This window comes from Rhinatrema bivittatum, chromosome 13 (assembly GCF_901001135.1).
Source record: "Rhinatrema bivittatum chromosome 13, aRhiBiv1.1, whole genome shotgun sequence".
Taxonomy (NCBI): domain Eukaryota; kingdom Metazoa; phylum Chordata; class Amphibia; order Gymnophiona; family Rhinatrematidae; genus Rhinatrema; species Rhinatrema bivittatum.
Window position 1 is genome coordinate 12633259 of NC_042627.1, and position 26443 is coordinate 12659701.

General features: G+C 41.9%; 1 protein-coding gene across 5 annotated transcripts in view; it reads left to right on the forward strand.

Moving 5' to 3' along the window:
* The window catches only part of CCDC33 (coiled-coil domain containing 33), a 294341-nt gene that overhangs the window by 184477 nt on the left and 83421 nt on the right, over positions 1-26443 (forward strand). For all 5 annotated transcript variants that reach the window (XM_029574706.1, XM_029574707.1, XM_029574704.1 and 2 more), the window contains one exon: positions 8756-8956. In XM_029574706.1, coding sequence (XP_029430566.1) covers positions 8756-8956 — 201 coding nt within the window. The remainder of the gene's footprint in view (positions 1-8755; positions 8957-26443) is intronic.

Sequence of the window (26443 nt, forward strand, 5' to 3'; positions counted from 1 at the left end):
AACTGACAAAGTATCTTGTACTACTCCTTATTTTTGAATTGCTGGGGAGAGAGGGGCACAGCACTGCCACCTTGATCCTGCCCACCTTTACAGAGCTCTGCAGTTATGTGCTGTGGACAGATGTCCGTAGGGGTATATTATATGTTATGATCCAACAAACTCCTGTTATTGATGACTTCAGACAGATTCATAGCCAGTCCTCTAGCATTTGTATTGCTTTTCAGTTTTTCAAGCATGTGCTAATATGTCAGGTGTGAGCTGTTGGGAAGTTTTATGGTTTCTTGTTTTACATAATGCATCTGTTGTAGATTTGAAAATGGCCTCCTGTGTCAGTTTGAGCTCACATAAAACTATTATTAAAAATAAAATTGACCATTCCTTGTTGCTTCACCATCTGTTGTGGGCCTGCAGTAAAAAGTGGCACATTTTTATTTTATGAGAGAGTTATAAAGCAGCAGCTGTTGACCCATCTTGTCTTTTAGGCACATTGTATGGCTTGTATCTTCTTCGAAGACAGCATTAGGAATAGGAATGTTTGGGCACAGACTCTAAAATCTGAAAAGCATGTAAAATCCAGAGGATAATGCCTTGCTCTACAAGATTGTGGAAACCTCTGTTTAATGCCTATGAACCAAAATGAGATGTTTTGAATCTTTTCATGTTTGTTTATTTTAATGGAATATAGAGCTGTATAAAGTAGGAACATGTAATAGTTAATAATGTTATAATAGGTCTTGGAGAATTTCTATCAGAATTTTAAACAGACTGAAAAGTTGCATTATGTAATTAGTGGTATAAGAGTGTGCCTTATAAAGAAACTGAGTTTATTGTGTCAGGAATTTTATATTTATTTATTATATTTATTTATTTATTTTAGTTTTTTCTATACCGGCATTCATGAGAGTGTCACATCATGCTGGTTTACAATAAACAGGGAGTGATGAAAGGTATAGAGAACAAAGTACGGTAAATAACATGTGTTGAACCAAAAAACAATTACAGTTACAATAAAACAGGGATAAGTACAACTTGGAGCAGAGAAGTGATATGAAAAAAAATTAACATAATATATTAATCTAACTTTGACAAAGTACATTTAAAAGATTTGATGAGGTACATTAACAGGAGATTGTGGTAATTGCTAGGAATTGTCCATTTGAACGAATAGTAGGATTTATTATGTGAGGTTAGAGATAGGAAGTGTTGGTTTTCTGCATATGGGTAGTTATTGGAAGATGGTTATAGCAGAATCATATAAAGCAGAGTGTAATAACAGACCCTTGCAAATAGAGGACATCCATGCAAGTCCTTAAAAAAAAAACCAAAAAAAAACCATATAAAAAGGAATAACAGATATCTGTAAAAACATAGGAAATGTTATAAATGGGATGCAGGAGATCATATCAGAAAGGGAGTTTTATAACCATTCTTTAAAATGAATAAGGTATAACATCCAAATATATATGTGATAACAAAAAGCTATATATCACTGGTGAAGAGTATTAAATGGTGCATGCCATGACAGAAAGAGCCTCATAAATGCTTTGCAATAGAAATGGCTTGCTTTTAAAAATCATTTGTCCATATATATGCAATGCTTGAAAAGTCAGGCCCATAGTGTTAAAATAAAAGGCTTTATACAGAGGGACATACGCTATAATGAGAATCATACAGAAGTGGTATTTTACCATGCAATCCATAGAAGCTTTCTAAAGGGGGAAAATATGTAGTAAAAAAGTGTAGTAATAAAGCATCTTCCATATCCTACTGGATATGTGGCTACAGCATCCTCACATTGTACTTTCAAAAATATTGGCTTACATCTATTGCCTTACTTCCTCAACACAATAATTAGTTTCACCCCGAAAATTGAAAGGAAAAGCCTTTTATGCATACATGCATATAATGAACGTTTCAAGCACTTGGCAAAGGAAATTGAAATTGTCTTCTGTTGAGTGAATGCCACAGTGGATGGGCTTATCTCTTGGTTGAGAGGCTTCCTGCAATCACCAGCTCTCTTTTTCTTTAGCCTTCCTTATCTGGATAGGAAATTACAATCGCCAAATGGAATCACTGCTGAATGGAGACAGATTTGTTTCAGCCCAGCCTGTTAGACAACTAATGAGTTGAATACAGCCGGGCAAAAGTCAAAAGGAAGAAAACGGGGAGAAATAATGTCTTTGTTAAACAAGGACGTGTCAGCTTTTCTGCCTGTTTTCCCCAGGGAGGGTGGAGGAGAAAGCTAATTGAATTACCTACATGTGCATTTGCAGCGAAACATTTCTCCAGAGACGGATGAAGGTGCGAGGCCGGGGCCAAGCTTGGAATGCGATTTCAGCACCATGGACAGCAGCTGAGTTCCGCCCAGGATTTAATTGCAGAAAATAGAAAACCACTGAATTTTTCATGATTTTAGCCCCTTCTGCTTTTTCCACCAGAGAGGAAAGAAAGCAGAGTGGGGGGGCCATATTTCCCTTGGCATCCTCATGCCTGCTGCTTTGATGCCAGAGCACTCTTTTTTTTTTTTAGAGCGGTCAGGAGTCCTTTCTGTTAATGAAATACACCTAATGTCCTCTAGAGATATTGAGGAGGCAGTGACTGTGGAAATGTCAGGATCAGAAAGAGCAGTTTGAATATTGTGGGTGAGAGCAGGTGTTGGGATCTTTAGAGGAATGAGGAACGCAAAGGAGCTTGCAGATAGCCCGTGCTTGTGCATAACCTCAGAGCTCTTACAGAGCGTTTTTCATTATTACACCTTACGAGCACCGAAGCTACAACCAGGGGGATCATTTTGCTGCTTCATACCAGTGACCAATTTCCTAAGTTAGTGATTAGTCTCCAGGCTTCACAAATGAAGAGAAAAATTGAGAAACCCGATACTTTGCTTAGTTTCATGTAGAGAATAAATTATTGCATTTTCCCTGTTAGATCCCCTGAGTGCTCACTTGTTTGGCCACCATCTGGCTCTGCCACAGACATGTTGACTATACAATTTCCAATTAGTAATTCTTTCATGGCTGTTTTTCACATTTTCCATTTTTCCTTGTTGGAGCATGTGTTTCAGAACAATGACCCTTCAAATTCTTTAGCTCAGGAGGCAGCATACTGTAGCTCAATCATGACATGCCACTTTCAGAAGACTCTCTGCCCCTTGTAGGCATCTTAAGTCATGGAGTCTGACAATGGAATGTTACTTGGGATTTTATAATACTGAGCGACCTGGGTATCCTGGTATTAATAATGTAATGCCTGGTGTGGACTGACTGGTCTGACAAGGACTATTGAGGAAGCATCCAGTAGAGGGAGAAAGAAGCAGCATGCTTTGTTTTTTTTAGGAAGTGTTTGGGACTTTGGATATGCTGAAATTGTTAATGAAATTTTCAGGGCAGAGGCACTGGAATATATTAAGGTTGTTAAGGGATGTCTAGTGCTGAGTGGACAGGATGCCTAGAGGTTACTGAGAAGTGTAAGGCTAGTGAAATCTGCATTAGCTTTCCATTTGCCTCTCTTTTAGATATACCACAGGTCCTGACAGTGGCCTTCCAGTATAGTTTTGATTTCACATTGTGTTATTCTCTTGACAATGAGTTGGTTTATTTAATGAAAATACAGACTTGTGAGCAATGAAAGCAGAGCATATTAAAGACCAAAATGCAAAACTTTACACAGAACTAGCAATGTACATTAAAATGGCACGTACGTTTCCTCAGCTTTTCGTTCTTGCTTGCTGGTGAGAACCTTGGTCATGTGGGATGCTGTATAATGAAAATAAAAGAATGTGGAAGTGGAAGGGTGTAAAGTTCGCCAAGCACCTAATTCCCTTGCACTGACCCTGAAAGAGTGTGCCATGCATATAGACCCTTACCATTCATCCATCTTTCACTTCCCCAGGGTGCAAATGCTGGGGAAGTGTGGGAAGCAGATGGTAGGGTTGCGAGGAGTGGGGCAGGATTCCTAGCTTCTTGGAAATATCACTGACTGACACTCTTATCTGTCACCCCTCTGGGAACTCTGACCCCTGCCTGCCCACTTCCCCAGCATTTCAAATCACTGAAAGGGGCAGATTCCAAGGGGGATACCACCTCCTTGCTACCTCAGTAATTTGACCTGTGCCACACCTCAGGGAGCGAGAGGGGGAGGGGACAGCAGAGCCACTTCTTCCCTCGCCGCAGGCAGCAGATTGCCTTGAACCACTCCTGGGAGACAAAATACAAATATCATCTCCAAACTCTCTCTTCTCTTGTGCCTATCTGGATTATTCATGTCAGTCACATCTTAGTTAACCTTCTTTTATCTTTTGAGCTCCCCAGCACTGAAGTTGATGTTGTATAACCTGACTTTGTATCTTTGGCTCAATGTTTTATGTATCTCTATGCCTTTGTTAAAATTAACAGAAATGTATGTTAGGTCAATATTCAGTAAAGCGGCAGTTGGACAAGTTATCATTTGGCTAACATTAGCCAAATAACTTCTCTGGGATATTCAGCAAAGCACTGCTTAGAAAGTTCGAGTTAGCCAGATAACTATAGAACTGCTTTCTGCCAGTCCTGGAGTTAGCCAGGTAAGTTATCTGGATATCTCTGAATACCAAAGTTAGCTGGACCCCAGAATAACCCGAGAGTGCCTCCAAGCTATCTAGATAAGTTTTATCTGGCTAACTACTTAGACAGATAACTTGGAGGTGCTCAGAGCATGGTAATTTTGAAAACCCATTGTTAGCCAGACAGACCATTTGAATATTAACCTCTAAAAGATCTGGTTCTCATCATTTCATGTCCCTTGTATTATCGTAGAACAGTGAAGGCCTTTGCAGGCACAGGCTCTTCCATGGTAGGTACCATTGTTTAACGTCTCTGCTACTTGTAATTCTGAGGCGTTGAGGTTATTAATTTAAAGGCCAGTGATATGATTATTAATGAAATAACCAGTGCTGAGGGATTTGGGATAAACTGGCGTTATTAATGCAGTAGGAAGAGATGGGGTTATTTAATGCAATGCCCGGTACTGAAGGGCAGGAATGTACTGTTACACAATGCAAGTAAAGACTAGGCAATCAGCACTAAACAATACAACTACACATTTATTTAGCATAAAAGTCAAAATGCATAAACTCAAGTAAGCAGCACTCAAAAAGCATATGAAATGCTTCCTTTTACTACAGTTATATGGAAATAATAGTTAAGAAAAAATATAAGGTGATACCTTTTTATTTGACTAGCTTGATACATATCTTACATACACACACCCTTCATCAGGTCAAAATAAAATGAGCAGATCAAGGCAAAGCACCTGGTCTCTTTGTTTAGACCTGATGAAGGGCGTGCAGCTCCTGAAAGCTAGTCAAGAAATAGTGTTAATCCAAAATTTTTTTTTTAAATCACCTTTTTCTTGGACTAATGCAGCAACCATACTACTTTAGTACAGTCACAGAATGTTATGTTGTATCTGATAAAACAGACCAAACACGTATGACATAGAGAAAAAAAGAACTGTGGTGATTTTTTCCTTTGCGTTACTTTGCTGGCTGATTCTCTGTTCTCTTGATCCAGTCTCTACAGTTTCAGTTTATTAATAATAAACCAAAGAAGACATCTCAGGAATGCTATCTTTCTGCTTTGCTTCGGTTGAAATTTCAGCCACGAAAGGAAACCAGAATAATTGTTGTAATTTGTTTGAAACATGTAACTCTGGCAGCCATCCCATCCCCTTCCATGTTCCATCAGAGAAAAAGTGAAAAAGATGGGGGGAGGAGAAAGATAGAGGGGAAGACTTGAAAGGAATGGATAGACCGAGGAAGAGGTGATGAAATCGGGGGGAAAGAATAAGAACTCAGTAGCTCTCGAGTTATGAATATGTACCGTGCACCTCTAACTACACTTCTTTAAATTACAAGAGACTTGGATAATTTGAAAGAAAACCTGAAGTCCAGAAAGTCTGTCCTTCTGATTCCCTTCAACTCCTTTTAGCTGTATCTTGAGCTCCCTTTGTCCCCACATTTCCACCCGTAGGGAATTTATAGAGGAAGCTGATTATATGATGACAGTTAATTCAGGCGAAGACAAATTATTATTTCCTTAAACAAGCACTCATTCCAGCAGCCATGCAGAAAAGAGATGGAGAAGAGAATATAGGACTGTTGAGATGGAGCCTAAAAAGATGGCGTAATAAACCTTACCAGACTCACTGAGAATACTTGAACATCCCTTATTATAAACCAATTATCAGTTATTAAATTTAGATAAATCTTGGGAGGTTGATATTCAGTGCCACTTAGCTGAGAAGTCGGTTAAATTCCAACTTAGAGGAGCTGTTTCAACATTGTGCCACACAGAAAGGTTCCCACTGCTTACCCAGCTAAACAATTTAGTGCCAATTTTCAACCTTATCTGGCTTAGTTAGCTGGATGAGTCTAGGATAGCTATTTGGTTGTCATATAATTACCCAGATAAAGTTATCCAGCTAATTATATGACAGCTGAGTATATTCAGTGGTGCAGTCTCACTGCTGAATATCTTGACCAAGCAAGCTCGATAATAGGGATGTGTAGATTTAAAAAAAAAAAAATGTGGGTTTATTTTTTGTTTCATTTAATGTTTATTCCATTTCTGTAGTTTGCAGAAACAAAATCAAAATTAAAAACAAACAAACAAACAAAATCAGCTGGAGAGTTCAGGTATTGATCCTGAGACTCAGCAATTCTGTTAGAATTCTGTAGTCTCCGGGTCAAATCCAGAGAGTTCCTAGGTATGAATATTGTTCTAACATTTGCCTAAAGTCTGACATTCATCCTGAGAACTAAGAGCACCTGCTGCTTGATTCAGACCAAGATAGTGAACCGCCCAGGCAGCCCAACACATGTAAAAGCCAAGTCAGCATCAGCAGCAGCTTTGTGGCTTTATATTCTTGTCTGGATCATATTCCCTTTCTTTCCTGTGCTGCTGGCGCAACAGAAGACTTGCTGATTTGCTAGGAAAGAGGAGGCAGGCTGCTTCACACCTGTCTGCACACAGCCTGCAAATGAGTGTGCTGTCACTTACGTTGCTAATGGAAGGATAATAGGCCACTGTCTGGAAACAGGTGCTCAGGTTGGAAGGAGCACGTCCCAAGATAATGGAGGGGGTTAATGCAATGCCAGTGGGACCCTGCTGCCCTGATTGCTAGAGCTAGAAGGAAGCGATGCATGCAGTACCCCTGGAGTTTGCTCTTATATATTCATGAGCTTCAGTCAGCTGCTTGCAGGCTCCATCCATAGATTGCAACTAGGGCTCTGCTGAATGATTTTATTCCCCCAAATATACCGGCTCAGGAAATTCATTCGTTTCAAGTACACGAACAGATTTGCGCCTACTTTTTGAAAGCTGATTTATTTAAATCTAGATCACTCCACGCACATTCTGTGTTGGAGTCAAATTAAATTAAAATCCTGGTCAATTTCAGGCTCAAGGTTGTATTGTTGCACTATGAATCCTGTAACCTGCACAGAGGGCAGTTACTACTCTCGATAGAATAGGCATGGGGGTAATCTTCATGGAGCTGCAGTTACTATGACCCAAAAGACAAAAAAAATCTTGCTGGGCAGACTGGATGGACCCCTTGCGTCTTTATCTGCTGACATTTACTATTTTACTGTATTGCTATGATATGCACTGCTAATGTACAAGGACTGTATAACATCTTAGGATGGGAGGAACTCAGAGCAAATTATATGGCAAAGCACAAAGGCCGTTCCGTTCGGTCCAGCAGGTTGCACAGTTGGTTAACATCTTCTCTCATACCTCCTGCAGTACTGGTTGGATTCCCAGCTGGCTCCCTTTTTTTTTTTTTATCAATAGGTTGAATCTCTTCTGGTTTTATTCCACTGCATGTAAAGTATGATAAACTGGGAAATGCAATCATCTAGTCTACCCAAATATCACATCTCTGTTATGGGAGGAAGCTTTAAAACTGCCCCTGAAATTGGGAAGGGAAATTAATGGGAATGTTACAGAATCAATACAATACAGAGTCCCCTGATTTATCTAGGAAGCAGTACCTTATATAAAGAACTAATTAAAGATTGGACTTGTCAAATATATTTACATCTGATATTAAATGAATCCATCAGTAAAGTTATGTTGGAATTATATTAGGGCATCCAGCATGATTTTTACTAAAGAGTATTCATGGACTTGAAACAATACCACGGGCCTTGGAGATTAAATCTCCCCGTCCCCCTATAGAGAATCCTGGAGGAATTTGTGGTTGATTGACGACGAGGGATTCTGAAGACAGTGTAAACACCAGTATCTGATGTGTTCCCTTGGACTCCTGTAGAGGAACCCAGCCTGGGGTTACACATGATTTCCAGTTATTCCTTTTTTGGGCCCACAACTTGCCCAGCTGCATGATGTCTTTGTCCTGCTTCAAAGGGGCAAGGTAGCAATCTGGTTCTCCTACTCCACATTTTCCATTCAGGAGCCTCCCCTGCTCTCCAGTCATGCCTGTGGGTGCCAAAATCTTAAATCCAGCCCTAGATTGGTATGTGGGGTTTTTTTTAGGACAGTCATTCTTAGCTTTAGTAATCAGGTCAGCGGGACAGATCTACTTTATGGAAGGAGGTGGGGTTAGCCAAAAGAATGGATGATGACCATCGTTTGGTTAGCAAATCATGTAAAAGAAAATCTGTTGCAGACATTGACAAGATACAGAACTCTCATCAGTAGACTGCCATATATTCCACAGAGTTTTGTTCTGAGGTCCTCTTTCTTACTTCTAGAGACCAGATACATTCCTCCAAAAGATGGACGCCAACATCCTCCCAGACACAGACGACAAATTTGTGGATGATCGTGCTGACACTATGGAGCCGTGGGTGGAACCCCTGGTGCAAGACCAGCCAGAGACGTCTCTTTTCGTGGATGAACAAGATCATCCATCATTTCGGCCCAGGCAGAAATTAATCCAGCCTATTGATGTGGTAAGACTTCTATTTCTGCTACAATTTTCCATCTTTCTAATGTTTTCCAGTTATGTTCTTCAATAAGATATGTATTTTCTTTTAAACGCATATACCTGCAATTGTTTTTATATCTACACTGTAACCATACTTCACACAAATATAGGATTTACTTAAGAAAAATTCAAAATCTGAGGACCGAACCAGCAGCATGTTCTTATAGTCCATAGTTTAAAGCTCACAATCATTTATTATTTGGGGCAATTTGGTTTATAACATATATGCTACAGTGTATATATTTATTAATGTTTGATTCATGTTTTGCCTGTGTCCCTTACTGGCCATCATCATCCTTTTGTTGTTAATGCGTTTAAAGAGCTATTGGTGAATGAGTTGCTGTCTTTAGCACTCTCTCTTTCACCTTTATGTTTAGCTTTTCTGTTACTTCGTACTTTGTTAGATGCATAAGAACTTTCCAGACTTTCTTTCATACTTTTATTATTTTAAAGTCCTTATTTTGTCAAAGTCAGAATGACACCATAACTAACAGTTTAGAGTCTGAAATATATGTGCAGGAGATCTCCAGTCTGAGCATAATGTAGTGTTTAAGGACTGAACCGAGTGAAATTTGAAAGTACATTTCTAGAAAAATTGCTCCCCAGAATACAAACAGATTTCTCACAGCAGTGAGAAATCTGTTTGTATTCTGGGGAGCAATTTGTATTCTGGGGAGTGAGAAAAAGCACATCTTGGAAGTCTGCCAACTGAGTCTGCATTTTGGAGATCCTACTCTTTGAGCTGCACTGAGATTAGACCACACCGGGAGTCAGAAAGCCATGAGGAAGTAAGACTGCTGTAAGAAAATAAAATAAAAAAATCAAAAAAACAAGATGTGTGCTGCGATAACACTTAGGAGTGGATTGTAATTGGAAACAAGTCAGGTAAATGGAGATACAAACAAGGAGAAAACAGAATAACAAATGTTTCAAAAACAAATACTGCTTTTAATTCAAAAAAGAAAAATGTGAATTTAATTGATTGTACAATAGTCTCCTAAGGCAGTAATTGTTTTTGAAACATTTGTTGTTCTATTTCTCCTTGTTTGTTTATATCTCCATTCACCTGACTTGTTCCCAATTACAATCCACTCATAAGTGGTATCGCAGTACACGTTTTGTCTTTTGATTTTCTCTTTTGGTGTGACATCTGTGCATTGGTCCACTATAATTTGGTAGAAAATAAAATAACACAGTTCGGCCATTTTGACATTGATCAATATTGCATTCAAGTTAGGAACTCTGCACTATATGTTAGTTACAAATCCTTTATTACGTTAGTGTTAACGTTTGGCGGCTCATGGGACGCTCTCGCGGAACACCACACTCACTCCTGACACTGAGCGACACTACCAGAGGGCCCCCTGGTCTTCCGCCATCACCAACCACCATCAACCATTGCCAAAGCCATCATCCCAGCCAGGCCACTCCTTCCCCGTAGGCACGCTGGCGCATGTGCACACATAATACGCATACTGTAGTGGAAATTCCAAAGTGGCGCCTCCAGACATCGTCAGCCACCCTGGCCTATATAAGCTAAGGCGCCGCAGCTGTTCCATGCCTCAGCAACAGGTTTTCTACTCCTGAGGCGTAGTGTCTGTTGCTCCTGTGCGTTTCTTCCTGATTGCTATGCTTTGTCTTACAGCCTTACCTTCCAGCCTTGTCTTCTCTGGCCCCACCTCATCTAGCCTTGCCTTGTCCTACTCGTCTGTCCAGTGTCTACCCATCCACCTCTTGGCTGAATCTTGACCACTTGCTTGGATCTGAGCTCTTGGCTTGACCTGACCACTCTTGCCAGCTGCCTGCCCTGACCCTGGTGTGCCTTTGGTTACCTTCACCAAAGGACTTAACCTGCAGCGGAGGCAGCTAGTAAAAGTGAAGCTCCAACCTGTTCCACTACAGGGCACATTCACCATCTGCCAGCATAGGCCTCATGGGTTTGCCCTCGAGGCTGCGTCAACTACTCCGTATCACAAAAGGCTCACACACCTCCCGCCACCTTTCAGTTTGCTGAAACCATGAGCTTGGTGGATTCGCCTAAGGCTTTTCTGGAGCTGCAAGTGGCTCTTTTTTTCAGGCAGAGCCTTGGTGGGTTTTCTTTTTTTTTCCCTCACCTCCCTTGCAGTAGTTTAGATCTAATTTAATTCTCTTGCTTCCTAGCACCATTGTGTTGGCTGCATGGTAGGCTTAGTGCACTATGCGGCTGACAAAACTTTTCTTTTTAATATATAATGCTGTACCTGCAGCATATTCCTGTGTCCCTTTCCTTTACTTGTCTGTTTTTGCCTTTGTCAGGAGCTTGTTCAGACTGTCGGTGTGCAATCCATGTGTGGTCCATGTAGGCCTCTGGCCTGGGGACTTGCCTGAGTTCCTACACTGGCAAAAGTTCCAGGAAATTCGGTCTGACTGTTAGGCATAGACGGAGGCTCAGACCATGGAGGAATTCAGGAACAGATGTTCCCATGGGGAGGAGAGCTCATCCTTTCCAGCATGTCAGATTGATCTGGCAAAGCATCTCCTTTGATGAGCCTGGGCGATCAACTTCGCTGCCATGCCCGGACTAGGTTGCCTGTGCACATGCGAGCCAGAGCAACAATGGCCCCAGGAGCGCGTCAAGTGCCATAGGTGCTGTGGTTGCCATTGAGCACTGGGGAGAGGTGCCATCAAGGGCTATGGCCACCATAGAGTGTCATGGTTGCCAGTGAGTGCCATGGTCTCCATTCGGCATCCTGGATTGAGGGCCGTGGACACCATGGTGCGCTGGTGCACCATCATGCACCGGAAACACCATCAATGCCATCAAGGATCATGGAAGCCATCATGCGCCGTGGGCACCTTCGGGGTGAGTGTCACAGGCAGACTATGAGTGCCGCAGATGCCCTTGATGACAAACACTATGTCATGCCAGCTATTGAGCACTGTCACGCATTATCGAGCATCGTGGCTGTTGCGCACAAAAAGGTGAATTTTCAGACCCGCCTATTTCCTGGCGCGTGCACAGGCATGTTATAAAATCCATTACCCGCACCCAATTTTATACCTGCGCGATCACTTGCGCGCGAGTACCGACTCGCGTGCAAGGGGGAGATTTTGTTACATATGCACGGTGATGCAATAGGGCCTTTTCCCAGGTCCCTCCCAGTCCGTTCCAATAAACGAGTGGACTGGGAGGGAATTTCCTTAATAACCTACCTACCCTGCCTGCCTTTTCCCCTATCCTCCCAGACCCCTAAAACTCTCTAACTAGACTTTTTTTTTTTGTTTGTTTGTTCCTTTATGTGAAGGTTGCAATATTAGGATAACAGTGTCAGATGCATTGGTAGAGTTGTGTGGGGACAGAGGGAAGGGGAAGTTGTGCAGATTAAAACTGAGGGCTGTTTTCAGAACAGCCTGGGTAGTGATGTGCTGGGGGGGGGGGGGCGCTCCTGGGGGCCGTCTTCTAAACAGCTTCATTGAACAGTTTAACAAACCTGGAGAAAAGTCTAGAGATTCACTGAACCTTTTCATAGCAAATATTTTGACTCCGCTTTTGATTTTTGAAAAATCTGAAGTGGATTCCATCAAATTGGAAGATCAACTTTGGATTATTTTTTAACGTCAAACACATTTTCTGAATTTCTTTCAAACTGTCCTTAAATGGGCTAGAAAAGTCCAATTTTCCTAGAGGTTCTAGGGGAAAATCCCAAAATGTTGTCAAACCGAACACAAGCTGAAAAGACACCTGACTCGCCTTTGTCCTTGACTTGTTTGCATCTCCTGGGAGCATCCGGGGAGTCCACTGTTAAATTATTCTACCTCATATAGGGCCTGTGCCCCCTGCCCCCCCAAGATAAAGATTTGCCAGCCTGCCACTGATCCCAAGTCCAAAGGTGGAAGCTGCTGTTGGTTTTTTCTTTTGCAAGAGTGCTAACAGTCCCTTTATTACAGTGAGGATGTTATAGCCAAGACGCTTCAGAAGTCTTCAGCTGTCTCAGTGCCATCTAGTGGCTTTATTTAAAAAATGACTCTCTTGAAAAAGTTCATGCACATGTGATTGACACATGGGAACAGAAACACACAGGCCGATGGCAATAAGACGCCTGCAAAGAATGGGCGCTCACTATGAATGCCCGTTTTCCTAATGCACGCCCACCCACCCATATCCCCTGTGCGCCCAGTGCGATCTCCTAATAAAAAAAAGAAATCGAAGTGACGTACAAAAAGGGCGCACTGAGGAGAAATGTGCGTTTAAGGCTTTTAAACATTTTACATTGGTTACATTTTACAATGGTTACATGGAATAGACTTAGTTTTTGGGTACTTGCCAGGTTCTTATGGCCTGGATTGGCCACTGTTGGAAACAGGATGCTGGGCTTGATGGACCCTTGGTCTGACCCAGTATGGCATGTTCTTAAGTTCTTATGTTCTTATTCAAATTGTGCCTCCCTAACAAAAGTGCAGCATTTACGTGAAGCTACAGAAATCTGCAATGCCTGTTTTACCAGAAGGAAAGGAATCGCTCACGATGTTTTGAGGTGCCCTTTAGCTAATCACGCTCCGCACCACTAATCCCTATAGACATTTTTTATGTTTTGTTCTAATCCCAAATAACTAAGCCTTATATTAATCTCTCGAAACAACCCCTACCCTACAGGGGGCACATTTCCCGCAACACAGAAGGCCACATTTTTATGTTTCTTATGAGCCCTTGGCTGTGAGTAAACTTTATTCCACCTCCAAAACTGGAATTAATTTTCCAGCATAAAAGCTTTCCTGCATCGGGTGGTACTAGCTGATATCTTCATTTACATGGAATTTAGATGCCATGGGTGCTATCCAGTATGTTTGTTAGGATGCGGGTTTTAGCCAGGCTAATCGCCTTGCTGCATCGGACACTATTATTATCCACATGAAACGCGTGCTCAACTGAGAGTAAACCCGTGCACTAGGCTGGATGCATCTTGTTGCATTAGTACAAGTTTGAAACTTGTGAGCGTTTGTGCCAACTGTCAGGTTATTGTCTTTTCGTGCATCTCTCATAAGCATTCATAATTCAATTGCCTAAAATATTACAACTAAAAATAACAAAAATAGAACGTTCATTTGCTCCCTTCATACATGGAGTGTGCTTCTTGGCTCTGGGTGTTTTAAGGTTTTGCATTAGAAAATTGAAATATCAATTGGACTAGGAGACTTGCAGGGGAATGTGATTGTCAGAGTGGAGTGGCAGGAGGCTGGGGCCTAGGCCTCTGGGCTAGGCCTAAGCCTTAGTTCTAGGAGTAGGCCCAGCACTGGGACCAGGCCTCAGGGCTGGGTCTTGGTGCCAGGACTAGGCCTCAGGTCTGGGCCTCGTCAATAGGACCAGACCCCTCTGGGCCTGGCCTTGGATCCAAACCAGACCTCAGCCCTGGATTCAGGCTTCAGGGCCTAGACTGCAGGTCTTGGGGCTGGGCCCAAAAACTGGACTTAGGCCACAGCAACTTGACCAAGTCTCAAGGCTGGGTCCTGTTGTCGGGCCTAGGCCTTAGGGCCTGGAGAGGCGCTTACTTTTTTTTTTTTCAATGTCATGAATACAAAAATAATAAAAAAAAAAATGTTCAGGCATTTTTGTAGAATGCACATTTTGTTTTTTTCTGTTCAGAATGAACTGAAAATGGCCTCCTTCTTTGCATTTTGTACTTGAATTTAATGGGATATGTTTATTTTCCTGCTCTCTTCTATAATTTATTTGTGTCATATCTGTATTCTGGTTTTTCTCTTTTCCAGTGTATTCTTGGAAAATGTAAATATAAAAATTCTTAAATAAAAAGTAAAAAAAAAAATGCACATCCCTAGTGGCTCGGTGGTAGCGTTCCACACTGCTATGCAAAAAGACTCTAGTTCTCTTTTAAGTCGAGTCTTCGCTCCCTGGGGTGTCTGGGGCTGGGGATGCTGCGGAGCCAGTGTACACAGCTTCCTGGGGGGGGGGGGGGGGGGGGAGGGAGTCATGATCGTCACCTAAGGGTGACACCAGGTGGCTGGATTCATTGCCCAAGATTGCAGGGTCCTGTAAGCCAAAGGACTGTCACTGGAATCACCACACTGGGTATATTTTGGGAGCAGGGGGATTACAAACTAAGCGAAGAATCCCCCAAGGTAGACGCAAATGAACGTTTCTAGTGCCAGGTGTCAGCCCCGGTTCCAAATGAGCCGGAAGCAGGAAGAAACTGCTGGGTCAAAAAAAAAGTGCCATTTGAGGTCAGATAGGGGAGGAAGACATGAAGTTAGAACCTGAAGTAGTTCAGTAAGAAAATGAGATTCCTGTGCAATATGACAGGTCTTGCAGTTAACTCTGAATCGTTTCAAGCCCTGCCTGTCAGTGGAAGGCTTGGGTTTCTTAGTAAACCCCCCCTTCTTTTCCTATGGTGGTAGCTGCTGTTTAAGCATAGAAACCCATTCCACTTTGCCTTTCAAGTTACTGCTGGATTAAAAGAGAAGAAGAAAATAAAAACCTAAAAGCTTGATAAAGATCTCAGGGCCTCGTGTACTAAAGCATTTTTGTCATAGACAAAGAATGGGAAAAAAGCCTTAGCAAATGAGGCCCTTAGCTTTCTATTTTTCGCCTTATCAAACCTCAGCAGATAGAGATGACAAATTGAGAGAGCATGGCGTGTGCACTACAGGGCCTTGTAATCCAAGCGAGTTTACCAGTTAATCTTCAAGCCCCAGTTTAGCAGCTGGATCAAGAGTATAATAAGAGACCCCTGCCCCTCCCACCACTCCTGCTGAAGGGGAAGGAGAAAATGACATTGTGGCTTTATTAAGTCGCAGGGACTATGGATGAAATTCTTTTCAGTACAAGCCAATTAACTCTTAAATTGGATCGTAATAGCTGGTCTTGCATACCTTAGCATATTCACGCTCTCCTCATTACACAGTCATTACAGCTATATATTACAGCTCGGAGGCTCACGGAATCAGGGTTCATCCTCAATTTAATCAGATTAAAAGAGAAAAACGCGTTCTAAACCTCTGCTGATACCACCCTGTCCGTGTCTGTGCAAGGGCAGATAGGAAGTGCAAAGCTAAGGAAAGTCCATGCAAATGTTTTGCTCGTGCTTTTTGCGCGTGGATTTTTTTTTTTAATGGAAAATAAAGCATGTAGCTATAAAAATGCAATCTACATATGTTATTTCCCTTCCACCGACTTAACGCCTCCCCCCCCCCAAGAATCACCTCCTTTAAATGTGGTTAAAAGTCGTAGAACGTCGCACACGCTTTATGCCGAAGTGAGGGAGGGCAACTTTCCAGCAGCCAGTTTATTTATTTCTTACAAACATTGAAGGACCTGCTTTACTACTGAGGTACTCAAAGCCAATCACAGCAGCGACTACACACAGAAGAGGGGAAATACGGACATCAGTCAAAGAATATCCCACTGCCATGTTTATTTATTTATTTATTTGTTGAGTTTTATATACCGTTATTCGGTAGAGCCATCATAACGGTTTACAGATTATGCAATTATCATAGCAGTTGAGCACAGTATAACCTTGTGAACAATATACATTTTCATAGAAGATGTGTAACAGTAGAGTGAGGTGAACATTTTCAAATATAAAACGTATTTATTTTAAATTATTTATAATCTGCACTCTCTGAATAGTTTGGGGCAGGTGTCTGGAATAACTACAAAAAAAAGGAAATGATCCAAAACGTCTGTAGACACTTATTGAAAAATTATAATGCAGCAGATGACAAACATGAATATCTGCAGCTGAAAAAGTGATGTCTCCATAATGAAGTTTTATATTTCAGAAGCTACTTGTAAAATCTTAAATCATGGAATGTGCCATTTGCTCAGCCTTTCGAATGTATCGGTGCGCCACTTGCTAAAAGCTACAGGCAATGAAAAGTCAAACATAGCACCTCACTGTTTATAGTTTTATTTGTCCGGCTACCTTCAGACTAAGCTGGACAAATGGCGGGATCTGAATGCGCCAACATCGCCATATATGGCATAAAAGTCTTTGATAATTGCCCTTCCCATTGGGGAAAAAAAATGTTCTAAACCCTGTTACAGTGACAACCCTACCCTGGCTGATGGTCCTGCCCCATTATGATCAAACCTTGTTACACTGAGAGCAGGCCTGGTTTCCGAGTGCTTTCACTGGATTTCCATGCAGTAGGATCAATCATCTTAAAATGATGATTCTTACATACTCATCACTCAACTTCCCTTATCTCAAGGGTCGTGCCCACATAAGAAGACACTCTCTTCTTCACCTCAATCACTTTGCCTGACTTTAATGACATCACCTTCTTAAATACCAGAAAATCACAGAAATCTCTCTCGTTAGTGACGAGGGAGCACTTAGGAACACACAGCACAATTACTATTACTCAGTTTAGACTGGTACTTATTTCATCTACCCAGCAAGGATGAGTCAGCCTGTCGTCCTTCCGAGAACTGAACTTACGAATAACAAGTTTAAACATATTTTATAGACAGATGCATTAAATAGCAGAACTGTTTGTGTTGCAGTGAATCTTCAATGAGCACCAGAGACTATTTAACCCTAACTGCTCAACATAATCCAAGAGTATAATCCCAGAGTGTTTGTTACATCAAGACCTCTTGGTCCTCCTTGATACCGATTCAGCTCCTGTAACTATATTTGGGAGCATGTGAAACTAGAAGCAAGCAGATGCATTGCTAAAATTGATATGGACTATGAAACTCTGCTGATGCTCCTCATAAGGACCTCATTAGAGGTACGCACAGAAATGTATGTACTTATTGATTTATTTTTGTTTGTTTCATTTGTTTGAAATACAAATATACAATTTTAGAAAGTGAACAAAAAATAATAAAAAAAAAATGGTGGGTCTAGTGCCACTGGGGAAAAAAACCCAAAAGCCATATCACACAGCCTCCCCCCCCCCCCCCCCAAGCAGCCCCCATTCAGCCACTTACTCCATCCCTAGGGACTTCATGGAGCTGGAGCAATCCTGAATTTCTTCAACTTTACCGGTAACAGAAAATAGCTTTGGCCTCAGGTTTTGAAAAACTGCCGCAGTGGGGCAGGAGTAACGGGATTGCTCCTACCCAATTGAAACTCCCAAATGGGACAAGAGGGGTTCAGGGAGGGGGCAATGAGGAAGATGGCCGAGGGGGACTTTCTTTAAAGTGTAAAGTCCAGCGGTTTTCAACAGGAGGAAGAGGCTAGGGCTAGCTGCTAGTTTGAAATGAAGCAAAAACAAAATGAAATGTTGTTCATCCTTTCATTTCACTTTTAAAGTGAAATGAAACAGGAAATTGTTTCAAACAAAGGTATAGAGGAACCTGCAAGAGTTTTGTCTGCTTCCATCCTCTTAAGAAAGACTGATTGCACCATAAATCATTTTAGAACCTCAGCTGGATATTGTGCATATCTCCTCCCTAAGTAGAAATCCAAAGACAATCCAAAGTGTGATTGTGGTCATCCAAAGCAGACACTGTAAACAACTGTATTACATTTACCTCTGCCGAAATGGACTCTGTCCTTGAAAGCTCATACTTCAATCAATGGGTTGGGCTATAAGGTGCCACACCCGCCTCTTGTCATGTTTGCTACACCAGACTAGCAAGTCTGTCCCTCTGAAGATTGGAAACAACTGTAATCTGTGCCTTCTCAAGGCAAACTACACCTTATAAATCATATTACTACTGAAGCTATCCAACGGCTTACAGGTTTGACTCTGAGCATTTGATTTGCACATGCTTGCCATATCCCAGAAAAAAAGAAGCTTTATAGTTCTCTATCTCTTTCATCGAACAATCACCACTGGAAAAAGATTAAACGTGATGAAGTTCATTGGTGCAGCATAGCAAGAAGAGAGGGAATGGCTTGGCCTTAGCAAGCTAGCTCTTCTACATTGATGTACTATAGACATCTCTCTGTTGGTTATAATGGTTTAAGCATCTTCTTCTGCAAATCTGACATTGCTCTGATTAGCATAGTATTTAAATAATACAACACTCCAAGGAGAGAGAATAGATCAAAATGTCTTTCTGGTATTAATGCATTTTTTTAATCCCTTTCGTCCAAAGCAATAGATCAGTAGGGTCTCTCCCCAGTCTTCAAGGGCCACTTTGGTTTTCAGGATATCTACAATCTATATGCATGAGCAATATATTTGCATACAAAGAAAACAGGGCATGTAAATACCTCTTGCATATTCATTGTGGATATGTTGAAAATCAGACTGGTCAGGTGGTCTCTGAAGACTGGTATTCTGAGAACCACAGCACTGCTGGGACATTTTTAAAAATGTATTAATGTATTAAAAAAATGTGCTATTTTGAGCTCAGTTTGGTTATTCCTACAGAAATCCAGATTACCTAAATTCTTTTGGAATTAAATCATGATACTGAGATACTCTTCCTACTTCTGCATAAATATGGTATAAGAATGTGAATCTCTAACATCTCAGCTGAAAGATGATCACCTCCCCAGCACAGTATTCTCTGCCTCAACACTCCCCTAAGGGAAATAGTGCTTTCTAGTGTGACACTAACATGACTTTCTGTAGTACTCAGGGGTTCAGGAGGACTTCTATCCACACCCTAGATAGGCTTGACTTTGCTTAGCTTGCTGTCCCTGTACTGGGACCCCAAACACAGGATATGTTAGGGTTTCCCAAACTTGCCCCAGTGACCCCACAGTCACAGTGATATCCACAGTGAATATTCATGACAAGTTTGCATATGCTAGGTCTCCACTGTACGCAAATTTATCTCATGCATATTCATTATGTATTTCCTGACACCTCTAACTGTGGGATCAGCAGGACGGTTTGGGGAAATCCTGGCTTATGTGGTGTGCTTTTATCGTAACATGATGTACCCCTGCTGTCCTGACACCAGAATCCCACATACAACCACCCAGAGTATCTCCTTCCTGATCTACAGAGCCACCTGCTTTGCCAGTATGGGGATCCACTGCTCCTAATGGTGCAGAAAGGGAGCCTGCACATGCCAATGCATGAAAACATTTTTATAATCAAAGTAAAAATATTGCAAAAATTCACAGCAGGAGATAGAAAAGAGTTTATTAGTATTTCGTACTGGAAAGCAGCTAGCACAAGAGCGTTCTTTACATGAAATGCCATCAAGGGTATTCTTTTCCCTGTCCTGCTATAAGTTGTGTGTGCAACTTTTTCATTTTGTTATAATAAGTCTGTTTGTGCTTTGGTTTGTACAAGCTCCCTTTTCATACATTCCATGAACTGCATATAATATGTTAAACAGGACGTAACCAAACCTGTCCTGGGGACCCCAAAGCCAGTTAGGTTTTCAGGATACCCACAGTGACTATGCAGGAGATAAATCTGCATGCATTGGAAACCCTATATGAAAATGTATCTCCTGCATAGTCATTGTGGATATCCTGAAACCTAACTATGGGATCCCCAGGACAGGTTTGAGAAGCCTGACGTTTAGTGTGTTCATATTGAATCGGCCTGCTGAAAGGAAAAGTTAAAGGAAAAGGCAGCGATGGTGCAACTCTACAGTTATTATGTAACCGTAGTGTTGAACCATCCCTGCCTTTTTCTCTTACAGGTGTTGGTATCCAGTGCACCTCAGTTGTGACTTACAGCGCCCATTAGGATCTGCTTTATATCAGATTGTGATTGTGTTTTTTTGAACAGAACAATAAATCAGCAGGTCAGATGATAAAGACACCAAGCATCACCCTTGTGACCAGAGCTTCTTTTCAGATTGGTTCCTAGAGATCAACGTTTCTGCTTATCTTGCGTGATATCTTGTATAGAACAGCCGGCTTTTAGGAGTTGTGCTAACTGCATCCCGAGCTCCTGAACTTGCTATCTGCAGAGGAATAGCACTGAAGGGTTGAGGGCTGGTGTTGCATAGATTATTGACTAGCTTTTGATTAGGATCATGGATGCATTTCTGGGTTTTTAAATAGATAATTATTGGTCCTTTCTTCTGTTCCCTCCTCCCAGCTGTCCATTCCATAGTGATTTTCCCTCACTCGATAATTGCATTAGTTGGAATTGATTTTTACTCACTCTGTCAGTTGGGACCAGCATGTGGAAAAACCCTTTAAAGGTGCAAATTATTGCTCCATCTCACATAGAGTTGCACTCATTCCCAACCATCACTGCATCATAGACTTCTCACTTGCTGATTACCAACGTTGTTACTGAATTTCAGGTTCAGAAGTTTGGTTTTAAACCTGCAACTAGATCCTAGATCCAAGATCCTATGCACTGCTATCGTGGTCCGTTTCCTTATCTTTAATCAGGCTTGTATTCTGTATTTTTCTTTATTCCTTTCTCTCTTTCTTGGTTCCCCTGTCTTATTTATCTATTTCTTGTCCTCCTCAGTCCATCTCATTTTTTCCCTCCGTTTAGTCTTCTTGCTCACACAGTCTCCCGATCCTGCTCTTCCACTTGACTGTGCATCTCACCTTTATTATGCAGTCTATTTGCCAAATGTGGGATAGTATGTAGGGACACAGCTAAGAGCCTGGAGGAGATGTAATTAGGGCTTCTGTTTTTTAGGTTTTTACTGATAAAACGCCTATAAAACCACAGATGTTTGTTGGATAATGACTGGAAAAACACCACTGCCCCTAGGACTCTCACAGCCCTTCTCCTTGCTTGCCTTTTCCACACCGACTCCTCAACGGCACAGGTTTTTAGGAGCTGCTGGCCTCTTTGATGATAGCTGATGGCCCCTGCCTCCTCCTCCTAGTTACACTGCACAGCTCTTCCCAATGGCAAGCATAAGAACTGGTGGAAAGAGGCAAGAATGAGCAAGGGCGGGGAGTTTGAGTGGTAGGGATGGGAAGAAAGTCGAGGGCAGGCTGGTAGAAATAGATAGTAGGGCTGAAGTTGTAAGGGGGAAAGATGTAGAGTGAGGGGCATGGGCTGATAGAATGTGTGTACTGGTGCTGGTTACTCGCGGGGATGATGGTGATGAGTGTTGTTTTGTTATGGAAATGTATACATTTGATTCTGCTAGAAAAGGTACCCAGCAATACTGTGTGTGCCATGAAAAAACCAACACATACCAATGTTTGTAACCTTAAAGAACCCCCAATTAGATGTAAAATAGATACATCTAAAAACGGACGTTTTATATAAAATGCACCCTGTCCTAGACACTTGACTTACTACTGAAGACAAAATAGAAGAAAGTCATCCTTTTCACCTGCAAGATGCTTACCTAGGTTAGATGACGTAGTGTTGCTGCCATGTTAGTCCACCTGAATGTACAGAAATAAAGGTTAATAAAAAATGCATACTATAAGGGGCTGCCATTTTACTGTACAACCTTAATACGTTTCTTGACAAGCTTGCAGGAGCTTTCACAGGTCAGAATTCCATAAATTAGATGATCATTTTCAACAAATGTCAGAAAAAGAAATCTGTAGTGTTCTGGACAATCTCTCATTTCTGAATGATTTTGAGAGTATCTAAAAATTCAGATTTGCGTTTCTGTAATTTCTGGCAGTGCAAGAGTTGGGTATCTTGCATGAATGTGAGAATACTATAGGAATTTTAACCAAGCCTTGAATTAAGCCCTGATTTCTTGCCTCCAATTGCATTTCAGAACTTAAGAACATAAAATATACCATATCTGGTCAGACCCAAGGGTCCATCAAGCCCAGCATCCTGTTTCCAGCAGTGGCCAATCCAAGTCACAAGTACCTGCAAATACCCAAACATTAACTAGATCCCATGCTATTAATGCCAGCAGCAAGCACTGTCTATTCTCTATTGATTAATAGTAATTTATGGACTTCTCCTCCAGTATCTTATCCAAACCTTTTTTAAACCCAGCTACACTAACTTCCCTAACCACATCCTCCTGCAATGAATTCCAGAGCTTAATTGTACATTGAGTGAAAAAGAATTTTCTCTGATTTGTTTTAAATGTGCTACTTGTTAACTGTTGTCCAAAGACAGAATTCTAATAGTCCTACAGTCCACCCAACTTCCTTTTTGAAGAATTATTCAGTTTCCCTTAATCAAACTATGCCATTAAATATCAGTAATGAAGACCGTTAATTCCGACGCATCTGCCACCACCACGTGGTGGGAGAACCTGTGAACATTCTAGACCAGTGATAGCGAAACCCAGTCCCCAAGTTCCAAAAACAGGCCAGGTTTCAAGATATGCACGAGATAGATTTGCATACAATGGAAGCAGTGCATGCAAATCTCTCATGCATATTGATTGTAGATATCCTGAAAACATGGCCTGTTTGTGGCATTCCAAGACTGGAGTTTGCCATCACTGTTCTTTTAGCCAGATAGGTCACCTGATGATCCATCAGTGTAACTCTTTTGTATTGCTATCTTCAAGGACAAACAATACCAAGTAAGTAATTATCTTTTCTCATGCTGGTATCCTGGGCTTCTTCTACGGGTTGTGCAATATGCTTATTGGGGGTAATTTTGAAACAGTTTGCTGTTAAACACAAAGGTTAAAGCAATTTTCAGAATGCACTGGCACATCTACCTGCTATTTAGTGCAGATAGTTTTGTTTTGAAAAGTTGCATTGAGAACATCTCTCCTGAATTCAGGTTAAAGGGCACACGTGCAGTTCTTTTGCATGCATTTTTCCCTGCATATCAGGCAGGCAATTTTATAAATGCACTGTTTTACCCATGGAAATGCCTTTTAGAATTCTCATTATGTAAACTTGTTTTACAATAAAGAAATATCACCATCCCTGAAGGGAGTAATTTAGAGCAGTGTTTCTCAAGCCAGTCTGGTTTTCAGGCTATCCATAATGAATATGCATGAGAGAGAGGCTTGCATATACTGCCTCTATTGTGGGTATCCTGAAAACCTGACTTGCTAGGTGCTACTCTAGGACCAGTTTGCGAAACACTGATTTAGAGTACTATCCGCTAATAAGTGGTCTGCATCCCCCAAGTGAGCTGTAGTTTCCAAAATTAATGGCTTCCTACAGACATCTTTCCACCAGTAATACACACTAAGGGGCCTACTTGCTGACACTTTTACTGTTTATTATCCTATACAGTGCACGTGCCGGAAGAAATGAGGGACTTTTATTGACTGGCTCCTAACAGCTGATTAAACAAGATTTTTTTCCTAATGAGCATTTGTAAATAAAACTCATGGTTCAGCAAGCACAAGATTTATAGATATTGACCAACAAATGAAGACCTTGAAGCGGGGACAGTTCAGTTATGTCCCTACATATTCATTACAGCCCATTATTACATTATACAAAGGAAAGAGAAATGTAAAGTGAGTGCATTCCTGTTATCGGTCATTCCTGGAGTCTGATTAATAGCATTGAGAGGAACCAGAGCTAACATCTTCAGAAAGGAAATAAAGTGCCAACTTCAGAGCATGAACACGTTCTCTCCAACATCCCTATGAGAAAGTCAGAACAATCTGTTTTAAGATCCCTGACTTTTTTCTTGACCCACCATTCTCTTTTTCTAGCACCTGCAGAAACATGGCTTTATGCCTCTCTATACAGCCCGTTCTGCAGAATACCAACATTACCCTCTGATCTCCATTGTGGCCATTTCTCTGGCCTGCGAGGGGAGGGCTCCAGTCGTCTTTACTGTGCCTCTCGACAGCAATAGTTTTTTTTCCCCTTCTTTTGCCACCTGTATCTATTGAATTTATATGCTCTTTTTATCTTTTAATGTTCTTTAGTTTTTCACCGGTTCCTGAGATATAGCTACTGCTGACTTGCTGGAGGATCTGCATGCTCTCTCTGTCTACTCATCTCCTAGAGGGTGTGTGCTTTCATTTGGACTGGTGCAACCCCGTTGATTTAGGAATCATTCCCTCTGACTGTGCTGGCAGGAGCCTTCATTTTATTCCCATTGAAAGCTGCTTTGCTCCATTCCATTAATGACTAAAATTCCTGTCCATGGGTATTGCATTACCATCCCTTCCTGTAATAGCTCCCTTACTGGTTCTGTCATGATGAAGTATCTGGACGCTGCTGAAGGTCTCTTACTATCCTTGTGGATCTTGACTTCCCACTAACTCCTTCATCTAATCTCAGTTTTGGCATTGCAACTTTTATTCTGCCTTCCTGTCTGGTTTGCTTTTGTTCTTTTGTTACATCTTGTCCTTGATCAGAAGTCTCATTGCTCTCCCACCAGCAGAACTCCAAGTCAGGGTTTCTAGGTTGCAATGCTTCCCACAGGTCTATTACTCTAGAAGACAGTAGTGCTACCATCCTTTGAAGGAAAAATTAACTTTTATAAAAGTCTGTCATGGTTTATTCTTTTTAATAATTTCACCATAATATGAGGCTTGAAGCATACCATTAACTCTTGCTCAGATACAGATTTTACTAAACTTGCTAAAGCAGGCCCAAACACTAGAAAGCATTGCCATGAAATTTAGAAAACCACAACTGGACTAAAATGTTATGCTGAAATGGAACAGTAATATTGTACACTGCACAGTGATTGTGTGGGAATGTGGACCCTTGAGCCAAGATGAGGTTGTTGCTACCACCAGGGAAGGACCACTACTGGTCCTCGTGGGAGGTGGCTTTGGAGAAGAAGCCCCCACAGGACCTTCACCTATACCAGTCCTCATTCCTCGCAGGTTGAGCCCTTGGGTACTGGGACCGACAGGACTTAGGTGCAGGTCACTCTCTCTCAAGGCATCAAACCAGGAGTCGAGAAGCGGAAGCAGTGTTGGACAGGCCAAGGGTCGAGGCAGGCAGCAGACGAGCAGGAACGGGAACAAGCCAGAGGTCAGGGCAGGCCAGATGTCCAGGCAGGCAGAGATGAGATCCCAGGCTGGAGTCAGGGCAGTCGGAGATCAGGCGGAGTCAACGAAGCAGGGTCAGAACCAGAGAATCAATCCGAGGGGATGAGGAGCAAGGCAGAAACTGGAGGCAAGGAATAGGAATGCAGGAACTAGGAGCAGGAGATAAGGCAGGAACCAAGGCAGGAATCAGGAATGCAGATAATTCTACTCAAAGGTATGAGCAGGACCCGTTGCCGAGGTGAAGTGTGGGGGCAGGATATAAATACTCACCACATCTGACATCTCCTCGGGATGAGAAGAGTTTTCCCACCGCTGGCCCTTTAAACTCCCCGAAGGGGCGTACACCTAGGGGACTGGACATGGAGCTCAGCATCGGCAGCGTGTAGAGGTGCCGCGAGAGCGGGCCGTGGCTGCGGCGTTTGGTGACGGCGACAGGGGAAGCTGGCACGGGCCTCCTATCTGTCCAGATGAGGGGACCCAGTCGTGGTCTCACGTGGCTGGGAACCCTAACAGATTGACAGCTTGAAGATGTGCTATGTTAAGTTCATCAGGAATACTGTGTACAGTTCTGGAGACTGCACCTTCAGAAGGATATAAACAGGATGAAGTCAGTTCAGAGTGGCTACTAAAATGGTTAGTGTTCTTCACTGTAAAGCATATGGGGATAGATTTAAAGATCTAAACATCTACACCCTGGCA